The sequence below is a fragment of the Ursus arctos genome, unplaced genomic scaffold (assembly GCF_023065955.2).
Source record: "Ursus arctos isolate Adak ecotype North America unplaced genomic scaffold, UrsArc2.0 scaffold_23, whole genome shotgun sequence".
Taxonomy (NCBI): domain Eukaryota; kingdom Metazoa; phylum Chordata; class Mammalia; order Carnivora; family Ursidae; genus Ursus; species Ursus arctos.
Window position 1 is genome coordinate 34995073 of NW_026622908.1, and position 16503 is coordinate 35011575.

Consider the following 16503-nt stretch of genomic DNA (forward strand, 5'->3'; position numbering starts at 1 on the left):
CCATCAGACCTGAATCAGACAATAGAAATGACTTGGCCTAGTATGTTTGCCTACGTTTGAGAAAACAGATGGAAAAGCAAAGTGACAGCCCAGAGCCATAGATGGATTTGACAGAGCCTGGACTAGAAGCAATACCTACCCTCTATCCATGTCAGTGTTTGCTCCTCGGAGCCAGAGTGGGTCTTTATGGAACAGCACTTAGAAAAACAAAGCAAAACTAAAGAAAACAAAACAGCACAACCACAAAGCTTCCCTTCTCTTCGTTTATTCTCAAACTAGGTTTTCTGCAACCAAAGAATAGGTTCTAGGCAAGAGAATGTGGGGAAAGAGAAGGGTGCAATTTTTATGGCATAGGCTTGCCCTTCCCTTCCTCCTTTCTGCCTCCTACTGGCAGTTCACGTGCACGTAGCACAGAGCTATCCCAGAACACACGGATGAGATGGCAGCAAAATGAGTCACAACTACTAAAGTCATGGCAGAGCTGAACCGACATACCAGCCAGAGTCTGATAGGAATGAGAGGTGGACTTCTAACTTCACTATTATTTTGCTTTGTTGTTGCAGGAATTGAAATCATTTTCCAAGGAATGCAAACCTCTAGGATCAGTGCCCAAGATTGCTCTGCGTCTCTATAGAGCTCGCCCTGGTCTTCAGATTTGCATTCACCACTGCTTTTTTCTTATAGGTTTTAAGATCCAGTCAGTCTAGAATCTGTACTCTTGGTGGACCAAACTCAGTTAAAATCTGTGACAAACGTAAACCCCTTAGGGGTTAGAAACATCAGTCATTACTAGTTTAATCCAAATTCATTCAAAAAACTTCCCCCTCCACCAATTAAAAAAAAAAAAAGAAAAAAAAAAAAGAAAACCTAGTCTTAAGCTATAACCAGAAGAGAAATATAGGTCCCCAGGGAAAGGTCTAGGTAATCTTGAATTTTATTTCCCACTCAATCAACAAGATTCCTCTTGAAAAAAGAAAGTTTTAGCTATATAAGGTAACACTATATCAGGTGACAATTATTAGTTAGAATTTAATCAGTTCCTCAGAAGTTATGCCCAAAGACCATTTTATGACTTAAAAATTGTGATGACAGTGTTTAAATAATCACAAGCCTCTTGAGACCTTTTAAAATTGCCGTAAACCTCCTTCGCATCCATTCCACGTTCACACACGCACGCACACACACACACACATTGCAACTTTATCAAAGGCAGATGAAAGCTACTTAATACAAAATAATTTAAAAATAAAATTTAAGCATTAGTCACATTTATTCTTTAAAGTCTCCTGCACCCTAAGCACAGAGGATTTTTTCCAGGGACTATTTTACAACACTTAATCCCCAACTTCATAACATTTCTGGTTTCTCTAATATCTTCCCCACTGATATTTCTCAGCTCTACCTCTTCTCTCCTGGAATGACCTCAAGAACTCCATATTATCCTGACCAGTTCCCCTTTTGCTGGCTCCTGTCCTTTAGCTCAGCTCCAGACTGATGGTTGTTTAGTGAGCACATCAAGATGTTTTGCAAAATTAAAAGGCTTGTCGTATAATAGGAATCATCATCTTTAGAAAAATGGTTATTTGGGGGCACCTGGGTGGCGTGGTCAGTTGAGCGTCGGACTCTTGATTTCAGCTCAGGTTGCACTCTCAGGCTCGTGGGATCAAGTCCCCTGTTGGGCGCTGTGCTCAGCGTGGAGTCTGCTTGAGATCCTTTCTCCCTCTCCCTCTGCCCCGCACTTTCAAAAATGGTTATTTGTTGTACATATATGGGGTGTCTCACTATCTTTTTCTCCTCTTACCAGGGGACACTGAAACGTCATGCTGTACCTTTCTATGTGTCCATACCCTTTCCTTCCCTCCTGCCTTCCTTAAAAAATGATCTACTGAGGTATCTTCGTGCTTTCCGAAACTTTAAAAACTATTTTGTGCTAAAATGTTCCCAGTATCCTTAATACTGATGTTCATCTCACCGGTTTTGCAGCTGGGCAGATTCGATTTGAAAAAGTGCAACTATGCTCCCTATTAGTTCTATGAGGACAGATGTCTTAGTCTCTACGAGCCTGAGTCTTCTCATTTAAAACGTTGTTGCAGGATAGTTCTCTGAGGATTTTAAAACTTAGAATGCATGTAAATATCTGGCCATGTGTGAGGCATATAAGGCTATCACAAGAAAATTTTGGTGTCTATCTACCCTTTGTTTAATATTGAGAAAAATAAAAAAATTCCCAATTATGAACATTGGTATTTGTCATATGACCCGCTCTAGTTTCTGTCTAGGTAGCCATTTAGCTATTTCTAACCATGCACTTATCCCTACAGATAAGAAATTGGCTTCCAAGTATAACTAGTAACACTTTGGCTCATTCCTCACACACAAAATAAACAGCCCTACCTGTAAAGAAGTTGAAAAACCAATACACCTTCAAAAACAAGGGAGGGAAAGTGTTGCTTGTGTTTATAAGGGTGATTATTTTTCCCTATGGTATTTTCAAAATATCAAGATGAAGCAATCAGTTCTGCCAATTAAAAGTTTCCTGAAGACAATTCAAGGATTAGTAACGTGGGAGCTAGGAATGGTGTAAGAGTCTCTTCTGTGTCTTCTCCATCTCTCTCAGTAACAGCCTTACTGACTGCTTACCTGCATTGCCGGGCCCATTGTCAGGCCCATTCCCCCTCACCGACTCCAAGACTCAGCAGAATAAGCTGCAGTTAGTGACTCATTAATTGCCCCTTTCCACCAGTGAGGCAAAGCATATCCTACCATATGGTTTTATTGCAGCAATCATACATTCATTTGATTAAAAGAGGTACTTTAGACCCCTTTTTTGGTTGTTTTATTGTGTGTGTGTGTGTGTGTGTGTGTGTGTGTTTAGGAAAGTCCAAGAGGAAATGAAAGTAACTGGAGACACCTACGTTATGCACGTGATTGATAGTGCTTCCGATTCCTTACTTTTCTAGGCTGTGATGTGCTTTGTGTAGCTGCCGAATTTCATAGTGGTTACGTGTTTTTCATATATTTGATTAATAAAGTAACTAAATTTCATTAAAGTTGACATACTGAACTTTGTTCATGTAAGATTTTATCAAAAACTCATTTAAAAATATCAGGTTAATATTATTAAACCCATTTGACAGTTGAAGAAGCTGAGCCTTAGAAAAGACAATTACTTTTCTCAAAATCAAAGAGCTACTAAGTGACCTGGATGAGATGAGAAAGAAGATCTGAGTACAGCTCTCCTGTGTTTAGCCGCTAACATTCATGGCTTTCCTCACAGTCAGCTCATCTCATTTCATGAGGTGCATTAAACATCATCTCATTTCATGAAGGGATTATACATCTACAACAATGCATCAAAAATGCCCAGGCCTTCTAGGTTCGTGGAAGCAATTTCTAATAAATCTATTACAACATTCAGTTAGAGAGAGAACTAAGTAAACTGGGTGTAGTTCCACTGAAGAATTCTGTTTACACAGGTTAGTCCTTTAGTACTAGCCAAGTTATGACTTCTTCATCTTTATAATCCATGAAGGTCAGGGTCCTGGGATTGAGCCCTGCATCAGGCTCTGCACTCAATGGGGAGTCTGCTTGTCCCTCTCCCTCTGCCCCTCCCATGTTCATTCTCTCTCTCTCTCTCTCAAATAAATAAATAAAATCTTTTAATAAAATAAAATAAAATAAAATAAAATGCATGAGTGTATACTGCAGTATATCCTAGGTCACTTTCAATTCAAATGCTCCACACTTTAAAGATCTTAATATCAATAAAATTGAGAAAATCAAATACAAATGACTCCCCTTATTGGAAGTTTAGGATAAACAACTTTCTTTTTTTCCTGAGAGCTTAGTGGAACTTAGCTTTTGTTCAACAATTTGGGGGACGAGGAGAGATTTACCACCACCTATTTTGGGACCTTGGTAGCAGGGAATTGGGCAGTGCAACACTAAATGTGTAAGGACATGGGGTGCTAGAAAGATAGCAAGGACATAGGAATAAATAAATTCATGACCAACCCAAATATTTCTCCTAAAGTCAATCCCAAAATGGAAGAAAAGAACTATAAATTTTGGCTTGGAAAGAAAACTCTCATTTGCTGGATTAATAATGATTATGGCCAGTCATGCAGTCTCTGTCTACCTTGGTTAAAACAAGATTACTGCTTTTCACAGAATTCTTGACTCCCCGTCACATGACTAGAAGTCATTTTCCCTTTATATCATTACTCGGGTTAAGAAATGTTCATGGTTCCTCATCTATACCAGATTAAATCTGAGTATGTTAACAAAGCATTCCTTCTCTGCTCATCTAATCCAGTTTGCTCTTCAACCTCATCTTTTCTCTCTTTCTCATCCATGGTTTGTATCCCAGGTGCAACCAAGTTATTCTCCGTGGACCAGTTGGTTCCTTCTTCAGGAAACGCCTTTCCCCTACCCTCTGCCCTTTGAAGTTCTACTCAGCTTCCAAAGCTCAGCTCAATGGTTACCTCCTCTGGGAGAAAACCTTGAAAGCCTTAAGAAAAATGAATACTTTTCTTCCTCTGTGCTCAGAAAACAATTTAAACAAATACTTCAACTATTTCCTTTATCCAAGCAAGTCTTATGGTAAAATATTTGTGGAAGTTTCTCCGTAAATAAGTGTTACTCTTCATAAGCAGTGGGTTTATATTTTAAAATCTGCCATGCCTTGCCTTTGATAGCCCTCAATAACTTTATGTTGAGCTGAGTTAAATTAACATGTGACCACAAAGATACAAAGATATTTCTATCAGTTGAAGTGTAAAGCACGAGGTAACTTGTCCTCAACATTTTCTTGCTTGTGTGAAAAGGCTACCAATAAGGTCATTAAATGGAGCAAGTCTTCTAGGAAAAAAATCCATTTCATTAAAACAAATCTTCCAACCCAAGATCATCAGAATAAGTAATGATTTCAAATGTATTATAACCCCAGGGCACCTCGGTGGCTCAGTCAGTTGAGCATCCAACTCTTGATTTCATCTCTGGTCATAAGCTCAGGGTCCTGGGACAAAATACCGAGTTACCAGGAAAGTGATCATGTTATACCGTTCGAATAAATTGATCAAGGAAATGGCCTTTTTAAATAAAAAGTTAACCAGAATATGTGGGATTGACAGATCGGTGAAGAGATAGTATGAGGATGTGATCCACAGAGTTAGGCTCAAGATTTCCACAAGAAAGAGAATACAAATAACTAGAGACAGGACAAAAAAGAAAAGCTGCCACAGTGGACAACTGGTCAACTCCAGGAAGCTAAATTCTGGTCTGATTTATCCTGAGCATTGCCAGATGAAGTCTTTTGTTGAAGAAAATAAAAATAGATCCACTAATTGTGCATGAGTAAATCTCACACAATTAAGATTCCATCAGTGTGTCTCATGTTTTCTGATTGCCATCAACTTTCACAACTAATATAATTTCCAATTTGTAAGGATTATCTAGTTTCTATCATCTATCTATCTATCTATCTATCTATCTATCACCCCTCTGGTTTTTGAGGGAGCACAGACTATGTACCAAGCTAAGCAATAGGGAAATAATTGCTTTCAAATTTTACATCTGACCTTGTGGCATTTACAAGATGGGGAACACAGGCATTCATTAATTAACCAAAACTATAACTTTATATCTAAAGAATGATAAATGTAATAACAGAAAAATACAGAAAGCTATGAGAGGAAACCAAGTCTCAAATAGGTGAAGTAACATTCTAGTTAACAATAAAAATCAGTTCACTTTTATTAAGTGAACACTATGTATCAGGCATTGGGCTAAGTACTTTATAGATATTTCTTAAATGTTTTTATTTGCGTATAGTTGACGCACAATGTTACCTTGGTTTCAGGTGTACAACATATGTATTAAGCCATTTTTCTACCCAGCTTCCTTATGAGAAAGTACTATATATATTTATCTTACAAAGGAAAAAACTGAGGCAGAGAGAGGTTAAGTAACTTGACCAATAAATCTGTTCCCAGAGTTTATGTTCATAACTATTAATTTAGCTGTTAAATGATGGAGTCAGGATCTGACTACAAAGCTCACTTTACTGAACAAATTGAATTTGTCTCTACATTATAAAATAGGATCTTTTCTCATAGTAGCTTATATTAGTCAGTGTGCATTTGGCTGTCAAATACCTGATCAACAGTATTTTTGGAATGCAGAAAATGATAGTTATACTCATTCCATGGCTTTTCCCTTCATAAAAGTATAGTGAAAAAAAGTATGTCAAAGTAGGTAAAAATAAAATCTTTAAAAGGGGGGTTTTTGGCTCCTGGCTGGCTTAGTCAGTAGAGAATGTGACTCTTGATCTCAGGGTTGTAAGTTTGAGCCCCATGTTGGGTGTAGGGATTACTTAAAAATATTTTTTTTAACGTATATCATAGTAGAAAAAAGAAACAATAAATGTTGAAGACAGAGACATTTGGACTTCTCTTCACAGCTATGTGATTTTAAGTAAGCAGTTAATCAGTGAGTCTCTGCTCATCTTTAAAATGAGATGACATTCTGTAATCATAATATTGCTGGGCAAATTAAGTGAAACAATATATATTAAAATAGTGCCCGAACGTTGGTGAGCATTGTCATTCCCTTCTTTCCCCTTCATGTGTGCATGTGTGAGTGTGAGAATCTAAACATTCTTCAGATATCCAGTGCTTCAAGGAAATACATGATACATGAAGAAAAATGTTAGATTTACAACATTATCATTCCCTAGAACATTTGTTTATTTTTTTTAAGTACGCATGGATCAGATTTCCTTAGGAAATGACCAATTGGATTCATGATCTTTTAAATAGGTGGGAAGAAAAGTATAAAATATCTTCTAATTACTGTTCTTTAAGGAAGTGTGGAAAATATTCTCTATTTTCTTATAGATTCTTCCAACATCACATTGCTTAATTTGTTCAATAAACCTAGAATCCAGCAAAATTAACTTTAAAAGAAGAGCAAGAATTTAGGAGTTTGTTCTTAAAATTCCTCATGGAAGTTTTTTTTTCATTAATAAGGGAATTCTGTGATTTTTAGAGAAAAATCCAGGGTTTACCGAGATAAATCATTAATGCAAAAAGCCTTGCATGAGCACATGTCCAGCACAGTGCAAAATGAACTAAAAAATAGACTGTCTGATGGTGTAATTTCAGCCAGCCAACCAATTCATGAAAGCACTTGGTGAAATCCCTCTTTATCTTAAACTTTCATGCATGTGGGCATAACTACGGCTTCATATTGCTAATACCAGTCATAAATGTCAATGCCATTATGGGTCACAGGTATTTCTGAGCAATACTGTTAGCTTGTAACTTATATGTACCCATGGAGCCATTTGTTGTTTCATTCAAAGACATTCTCTTACACTTGCAAAACTGGAAGCACTTTGTTCACATTCAAAATGGAGGTTCACTTAATTTTGTTTTTCTATCCTGCGATCATTAATGAAGCTTCATTTAATGCCAAGCTAGTCTGTAAAGATAGAGACATGGACCCTGAAATCAGAAAATTGGAAAAATAAGGGAGCTGGTTTTGTGTAACTGCATATGCGTATGTGCTTAAACAGTAATAGATCCTTGGGTATTTGTTTAAGTAGAACCCAACACGGTATTAATTGAAAGTTAAAATTTACAAAAATAGTGATTTGTTTAGAAGTGTGTTTTACCAGCATTCACCGACAACTTGACTTCTAAAATAAAGATATTTAAGGAATAACATCTAATAATAGAAAGGTTGAAGTAATTATATGGGATAATAGAGAATTAATAAATGTGAAAATGTTACCTGTAGAATACATTGCACAGAAACAAGCTTTCAGGGAGAAAAGAAGCTTTGAAATACAACTGAGAAAATTGTGTCCATTGGAGGAGTGACTAATAATAGTTCTATGACTTTTCCTTTTTCATTGAAAGTAACATGTACATATGAATCAGTTCTAACACGGATTTCGTTAAGACCCTGCCTTCTCTGACATCACATCGTACTAGTAGCTATGAGCATGCTGGGGCAGGTACACAGAGGATGAAGAAGTTCTCGTCTGGTACGATCATATAAGACCAGCATCAGCTTAGAATACATTCTTTCTTTGCTGTATTAGCAATTCTGTTTTCTTATGTTATAGCAAATTGTATTGATTATATTAACAAATATATCATATTTTATATATTAACAAATTGTACTGATTCTCCTCTTTACAGTTCCATGAATTCTACAAAACCGTACAACCCTAGAGCTCCTTGAACGCTCCTTGGTACTGGAGTGGTACTTGGCTTATTATAGATCCCCAGTAAACATCCGTCAACTCTGGTTATACTTTATAGCTTGCAAAGCCACCTGAAATGTTAACATCTTAAAAATCAACTTGTCTTTTGCATTCTTTAGCCTCACAATATTTATAAACAAGTCTGCATGTCTAATTCTAAAATCAGATATATAATGCCTAATTGTGGCAAAGGACAGTTTTTGCGGATAAAATGTGAATTATGGTACAAATAGAAAATATCTGCCCCATCCTGAAAAATAGATTAACAGGCAAAGATGAAGGAGACACGAAAACCGCAGAACCCAGGAGGCTGGGATGTCATGGATAAATTCTACAGAGTCACAATTTCTTTTGAGGCAAGCCATATGTTTTTGTAAGAGACATTCATTGCCTCCTTCGAATCTGAAGTTCTTGTGTACTTTATGGCAGTAGGAGAAAAGTTCTTATTGAAAGTGATTCTCACAAGTAGAGAGGAAGAAATGGACGTTAGGCATGGATGTGGAGCTGTTATCATGACTTCTTTCTCCCAGAGCAGACAGCAAGTCTCAATCAGCACTTCCGATCACATTCTTCAAGACGATGGCATGGAAACCCCTGCATAGCAAATGCTACAGAATTACAAACTTCTAAAAGTGAGCTCATGACAGTCAACATGTGTATGGACAAATCTGTGTGTGTGTGTACATAAATAGCCATGCATTGGTTTGTAGATATAGAGAAATTTTCCAAAAACATAAGAAACTGTTAATAATGGTAACTCTGAAGGGAGACAGTGGAAGATCAGGGTGAGGAAAAGAAAAAGAGAAAAATATCTTTTACTTTGTACTCTTCTATAGAGATTGAATGGTTTACTATAACAATGTATAATTTTTACAGTGTGAAAGTAACACATGATGTTATAAATATAAAAGTCTGTAAGAGAAATCATTCATTATACCTACATATCTGACCTCCATCCATTTACACACTCAATGCACACCACCTGTAAAACCACAAATCTCCTATACCTATGTCTTCAATGTTTAGTTTTAGCTTTTCGTTATAGATTTAAAATTGACATTTACTGTGAATGCAAAGTTGGATCCAGTTCTTATGAAGATAGCTTTTATTTAATTTATAAAGAAAGATACATTGCAATTTTACTTCAAAAGTACACTTCTTCTGATCAGTTTCCAAAAAGCTTGTTTCACATTCTTGTTCCTCAGACTATAAATGATGGGGTTCAACATAGGGCTTACAAAAGTATAGAAAACAGCAATAATTTTAGACTGCTCCACTGGCTTGTTCGTGGGAGGTCTAACATACATGCAGAACAGCGTCCCATAAAATACAGTCACTGCCACCAGGTGGGACCCACAGGTGGAAAAAGCTTTGTACCTGCCTTCGGCAGAATGCATCCTCAGGATGGCAATGAGTATGAAGATGTAGGAGATGAGGATTATGAGGAGGGAGTTGGAGAGGTTAAATCCTGCTACCACAAACATGGATGTCTCTTTAATGAAAGTGTCAGAGCAGGAGAGCTGGATGAGGGGAGGGTCAGCACAATAGAAGTGATTAATAATATTGGAGTCACAGAAGGTCAAGTGGTAGGTCCACATGGTTTCCATCAGACCACTAAGGAACCCATAAACATATGGACCAACAATCAGGCGAATACAGAGCCCTCTGGACATCTTGCTGCTGTAAAGCAAAGGGTTACAGATGGCCATGTACCTATCATAAGCCATTACAGCCAGCATGTAATATTCAGTAATCACCATGGCAATGAAAAAATAACACTGGACTAAACAAGCAGCATAGGAGATGGTTTTCTTCTCTGATAAGAAGTTCACCAACATCTTGGGAGTCACATTAGTGGAATAGCACAAATCCAAGCAGGACAAACTGGCAAGAAAGTAGTACATGGGGGTGTGGAGGCGTGAATCTATCGTGATCAGTACCAACATCCCGAGGTTCCCCCCCACAGTGAGCAGATAGATCAGGAGGAACAGTACAAAGAGGATGGGCTGAAGCTCTGGACGATCTGTTAACCCCATGAGAACAAATTCGGTCACCAGGGTGGAATTTCCTCTGGCCATTTTCTTAGCTGCCAGCATTGTTCACTTAGATGAATTAAAATAAAGTAGGAAGTGAGTGAGAAGTCCATCATAGATTTCTTCTTTCTCTCATTCTCCATTCTCACGCTCTCCGTCATTCTCACACGTAACTATTATCAGTGTCTGCAATTGGAGGAGCCGAGACTTTTAAGAAGGTCGGAGCCCCTGTTGGCTCGGTGTATCATGTGCAGATGATTCCCAAGACAATGGCTCCTGTGACACCAGCTGGTTTTGGAATGGGGGGACTATGACCCAAAGTTTGTCTAGAAATGGATCGAACCTCCAACTGGCGCTTACAGTTCACTATAAAACCATGGGCTTCATCATTGAGCCCAGGAATGGAGTCAGACCAAATGGGGACATGTTAATATTAGATTTGCCCCAAAAGTTTCTCTCCCAAATAATTTTTAAAAAGAGATTTATAAAGTTCTATAAGAGTTTTATTTTTTTCTAGAATGAATGAATGAATAATAATAATAATAATTCCTGCTTCTGTCTCTTTTCAATTATTTGATAAAGTTTGGGGGGGAGCTATTCTTTCAACAGGTATTATTCTTAAAAATTATGAGATTATCAGGTGCTTCCTCTGATATGGTTATTCAATGTGTATTAAATTATGAGTGACTGGAGAGAATGCTATTTGTAAAGTAAAATAATTAGTGTAAACACATAATTCCAATGAGACTTTTATGTTTTTTAGTGACCAATTTCAATAAACATGCATACCAACTTGTTTTAACTGTCCAAGAAATTAAGCTAACATTCAAAGTTGCTTTTGTCGTCACCTCTTACTGGTGAAGATCCAAAACTGAAACAGGAAGAGAAAGTACAAGTATAGAAGTAGAATTGTCATTCCTACCTGACCCAGGAAAGATTCAGAGACACTAGTGGTCCAAGTGATGAGTTCCTGGGACTCATTTATACCCAAATTGTAATTTGAAGCTCTTATTCCTAAAATATTTTTACCTACCCTGAAGAAATAATTACAATATTACTAAAAGAGAAAACTCCAGGGAAATAGCAATTTATGTAGACTTATACTAATTAGAGTCTTGGGATTTCCATAATGTGACTGCACAAGTTTGTAATCATTTTTTAAGGTTTATTTATTTATTCTGAGAGAGAGAGAGAGAGAGCTCCTGTCATGGGGGAGGGGCAATAGAAGAGGGGGAGAGAGAGAATCTGGAGCATGTGCTTATAATCCTTAGTCTAATTGTGAAGGCTTCAGTTGTGGCACATTCTGCAAATGATGTATTGAAATCAAAGTTCCTAATATCGTCTACCTCTGTATTCTCTGTCATTCTGTCCCTCATCCACTGGTCTAGACATACTGGTCTTGTGACCCCCTTCTTTCAAATTCAGAAATTTCTTATAAGCCTTGTAACTGCTTTGAATACTACTTCTCCCAAACTTCCTTGGGTTATTGCCTGCCCATCCTTTCGGTATTAGCTTTGATGTCAATTCCTGAGAAAGGTATTCCTCTACCTAAATTAAACCTGCTCAACACAGTAACTGTTCTTGCTTATGTGACCTTTTTCAGTGCCTTTATGACATTCATTACAATACTAATTGTAAATGTAATGTTTGTTTGCTTAAGATTTGTCTTGCCTTCCAGACCATGAATTCCAAGAAGATAAGAAACCAAAATTTTATATCCTCTATATACACAACACTCAGTACAGTGACTAGAACATACTAAGTGCTCTATAAATATATATTGAAAGAATTTACTGAAAAAAATGGAGCAGGATTTCACCTACCAATGTCTTCAGGTTGGCGTGGTGTTTTTAAATTGACAAATTTTGCACTAATTGCAATATCATGAAATTCTTCTAAAAATCAATATAATCTGACTTCTCAGGGTTTGCATTCTAGCATGGAAGCAAATGATGAGAGCTGAGTAGCAGCTTCCTCTATTAAAGGGCAAGTGCTCTACGGTTTGCTTAAGACCCCTAAACTTCTTATGTATCTTCTAATCCCCCATCCCAACTTCACAACTTTATTTAATATTTTGGCCCTATTATCGAATATACTGTGAAATGTACACAAAAAATCACAAAGTGGACTAGGAACATAGTACAGAAAATGATCACTTCTGCCTATTAAGGTCTAGCAAGGTAACTCATAGGTGATGACTTTATATCCATGGTGCCTTGATCAGGTGAGGAAGAAAGAAAAAGGCATCTTTCACATAGGAAGGTATGAAGTCATAATTTTTATTGTAACCACATCTGTTCCATGTGAGTGTATATCAGGTTGGTGGGAGAATATTCTTGTGCACTTGAAATCACTCCTTCATTAAGACTGATACTTAAGACAGTCTGATACTTAATGAAACAACCCCGATTCTAATAACAGATGGGTGGATAAACACGTAGTGGTAAATTTTTAAAATGTAATCCTATTCAATAATAGAAAATATATCAAATTATGAATTCATAGAACAACTAGATGATTCTCAAAAATATTTTGCTAAGTCAAAGAATATACACACAAAACACCGTATATGCTTTAATTCCATTTATATGAAATATAGTTAGGAAAGCACATTATGATTACCAAAGACTGGGAATACAGGAAAGTAACCATTAGCAAAGGGATAAAAAGGAAATTTTGGAAGTGATGAAATGTTCTATATCTCAGTTGTGGTGGCAGGTATATGGATGTACACATTTGTCAAAACACATTGAATTATACTTAAAGTGGACATTTTTTGCATGTGAATTACACAGTAATAAAGTAACACTTTTAAAAACCTATAATATTTTATTACTATTATTACCAAATAAGAGTAAGTTAATAAAAGAAGTTAAAGGGCTTGCTCAAAGGACACATATCAAACTTTAAAAGCAAAACTCAAATTCATTTATACCCATTATCTATTATATAGTACAGGGTATCCACAGGGATTTGTTATTTGTGAAGAAAAAGATATATTCATTAATAGAATAAAAGATTAAAATTATAAGATCATCTCAACAGATGCATAAAAAGCATTTTGACAATACTCAACATCCTATCATAAAAACTCTCAACAAATTGAGTCTAGAAAGAGCATACATGAATATAATAAAGACTATATATGACAAGCCCACAGCTAATATCATATTCAATGGTGAAAATTTGAAAGTTTTCTCCTATGGTCAGAAACAAGACAAAGGTGACCACTATCACCACTCTTATTCAGCATAATACTGGAAGTCCAAGCTAGAACAACTAGGCAAGGAAAAAAGCATCCAATATCAGAAAGAAAGAAGGAAAATTGTCGCAGCAGATGAAATGATCTTATACATAGAAAACCCTAAAGACACTATCAAACAACTGTTAGAATAAATGAACTCAGTAAGCTTATGCAGAATACAAAATCAACATGCAAAAATAAGTTGCGATTTTATATACTAACAATGAAATATTTGAGGAAGAAATAAAGAAAAAAATCCTGTTTAAAATAGCACCAAGAAAAATAAAATACCTAGGAATAAATTTAACCTAAATATTAAAGATCTGTACACTAAAACAACAAGTCTTTGATGAAAGAAATTGAAGAAGACATAAATTAAAAAGATATCAAATGTTTATGGATTCAGAGAGTTAAAATTGTTAAAATGTCCATACTCTCCAAAGCCATCTGTGGATTCAATGTCATTCCAGTTAAAAGAAAAAAAAAAATCCAATGACATTTTCACAGAAACAAAGTAAATAATTCTAAAATTCATATGAAATCACAAAAGACCTCAAATAACCAAAGCAAACATGAGAAAGGACAAAGCCAGAGGCATCACACTTCCTGATTTCAAATTATTTTACAAAGCTATAGTAATGAAAACAGTATGGTACTGGTATTAAAAGAAACAAAACAAAATGAAAATTAAAAACCAGACACATAGACTGACGAAACAGAATTGTGAGCCTAGCCATGCATATAAGGTCAACTAATATTTGACAAGGGAATCGAAAATACACACCGTGGAAAGGATAGTCTCTTCAGAGTGGTGATGGGAAAACTGGATAACCATAAGCAGAACAATTAAATTGGACCTCTATCTTATACCACACACACACAAATTAATTTAAAATGAATTAAGGGCTTAAGTATGAGAGCTTCCATAAGAAAAAAGTTCTTTGACATTGGTCTTGGCCATGATTCTTTGTATATGACACCAAAAGCACAAGTAACAAAAGGAAAATTAGACTACTTCAAACTTAAAAGCTTCTGCACAGCAAAAGAAACAATCAACAACGTGAAAAGACAACCTATGGATTGGGAGAAAATATTTGCAAACCACACATCCAGGAAGAGGTTAACATCCAAAATACATAAAGAACTTATACAACTCAATACAAAAAGCAAAGAACCAATTAAGAAGTGGGCAAAGGACGTGAATAATTTTTTCCTAAGAAAACATGCAAATAGCCAACAGGTAATTAAAAGGTGCTCCACATCACCAAACATCAGAGAAATGCAAATGAAAGCCACAGTAAGATATAAATTCACAGCTATTAGAATGGCTATTATCAAAAACCAAGAGATAACAAGCGCTGGAGAGGATGTGGAGAAAAAGGAACCCATGTGCATTTGTTCATGCAAATTTAAATCAGTACAGTCAATATGGAAACAGTGGGGAATTTCCTCAAAAAATCAAAAATAGAACTATCATGTGATCCAGCAAGCCCCCTTTCTGGGGATATATCCAGAGGAAATGAAATCATGATCTCGAAGAGATATCCGCACCCCCACATGAATTGCAGCATTAATCACCATAATCAAGACATGAAAACAAGTGTCCATTTGCAGATGAAGGAATAACGATGATGTACAATGGAAGATTATCCCAGCATTAAAAAAATGGAATTTGCCATTTGTGTCACCATGGATGAGCCTTGAGGGTATTAGGCTAAGTGAAATAAGTCAGAGAGACTAAGACTGATCTAACTTTTATGTGGAATCTGGAAAAGTCGGACTCACAGAAACAGAGTACAGTCTTGGTTGGCAGGGCTGGAGATGTGAGAAATGGGGAGATGCTGATCAAGGGAACAAGCCTTCAGTTGTAAGATGAGTAAGTTCTGGGGAATCTAATGTACAGCATGGTGACTACAGTTAACAATACTGACCTGTATCCTGGAAAGGGCTAAGAGAGTAGATCGTCAACGTTTTCACAACTACCACCACTACACACACAAAAAAGATCATGCTTATGTGACACAATAGATGTGTTAACTAATCATCTTTTGATAATCATTTCACAACATAGACATGTGTCAAGTCATTAAACTGTACACCTTAAGCAGACACAATGTTATATGGCAATTTTATCTCAATAAAGCTGGAAAAAACACTAGGCTTAGCAAATTTCCAAGATTAAAATCATAAGGCATATGTTCTCTGACAACAGAACTAAATTACAAATGAATAACAATGAAATATGTTTTAAAGTTCCAAATATATGGTAATTAAGCATGGTATTCTACATAGCCCATTGGTTAAAGAAGGAGGCACAGGGGAAATAATTTTGCAAACTGAATGTAAAAAGTACCAAATTTAGTGATTTTCAGCTAAAGTAGTGTTTAGGTAAACTATATAAACATTTATATAAGAAAAGAAGTAAAACTCAAATCAATAATCCAAACTTGCACTTAAAAAGGTAGAAGAGAAGATAAAAGATAATGCCAAGAAGATCAGTAGGGGAAGAAAGGGATAAAGAAAGGGGGGGGGGTAATCAGAAGGGGGAATGAAACATGAGAGACTATGGACTCTGAGAAACAAACTGAGGGCGTCAGAGGGGAGGGGGGTGGGGGAATGGGATAGGTTGGTGATGGGTAGTAAGGAGGGCACGTATTGCATGGTGCACTGGGTGTTATATGCAACTAATGAATCATCGAACTTTACATCGGAAACTGGGGATGTACTGTATGGTGACTAACATAATATAATAAAAAAACATTAAAAAAATAAAAATAATAAAAATAAAAATGTAGAAAAGAAGATAAAAGATAATGCCAAGTAATTCTTGAATTTTAAAATCCAAGTGACACCGAAAGTATTTTTTCTTTTCCTAGACCTGAGTGTGTAGATTCAGGCTTGCAGGTCAGAAGGAAGAAGTCGGTCCCTATAGTTCAGAGGCCTCAGACAGGATC

At 36.3% G+C, this 16503-nt stretch overlaps 1 protein-coding gene across 1 annotated transcript; it reads right to left on the reverse strand.

The window, feature by feature from the left end:
- Positions 1-9411: 9411 nt before the first annotated feature.
- LOC113246363 (olfactory receptor 1030) lies at positions 9412-10368 on the reverse strand. Its single transcript, XM_026486966.3, has one exon. It carries the CDS (start codon positions 10366-10368, stop codon positions 9412-9414), a length of 957 nt encoding a protein of 318 aa, XP_026342751.3.
- Positions 10369-16503: the final 6135 nt, after the last annotated feature.

Coding starts and splice junctions, on each gene's coding strand:
- LOC113246363 (XM_026486966.3), bottom strand. CDS start 10,368: ATGCTGGCAGCTAAGAAAATGGCCAGAGGAAATTCCACCCTGGTGACC.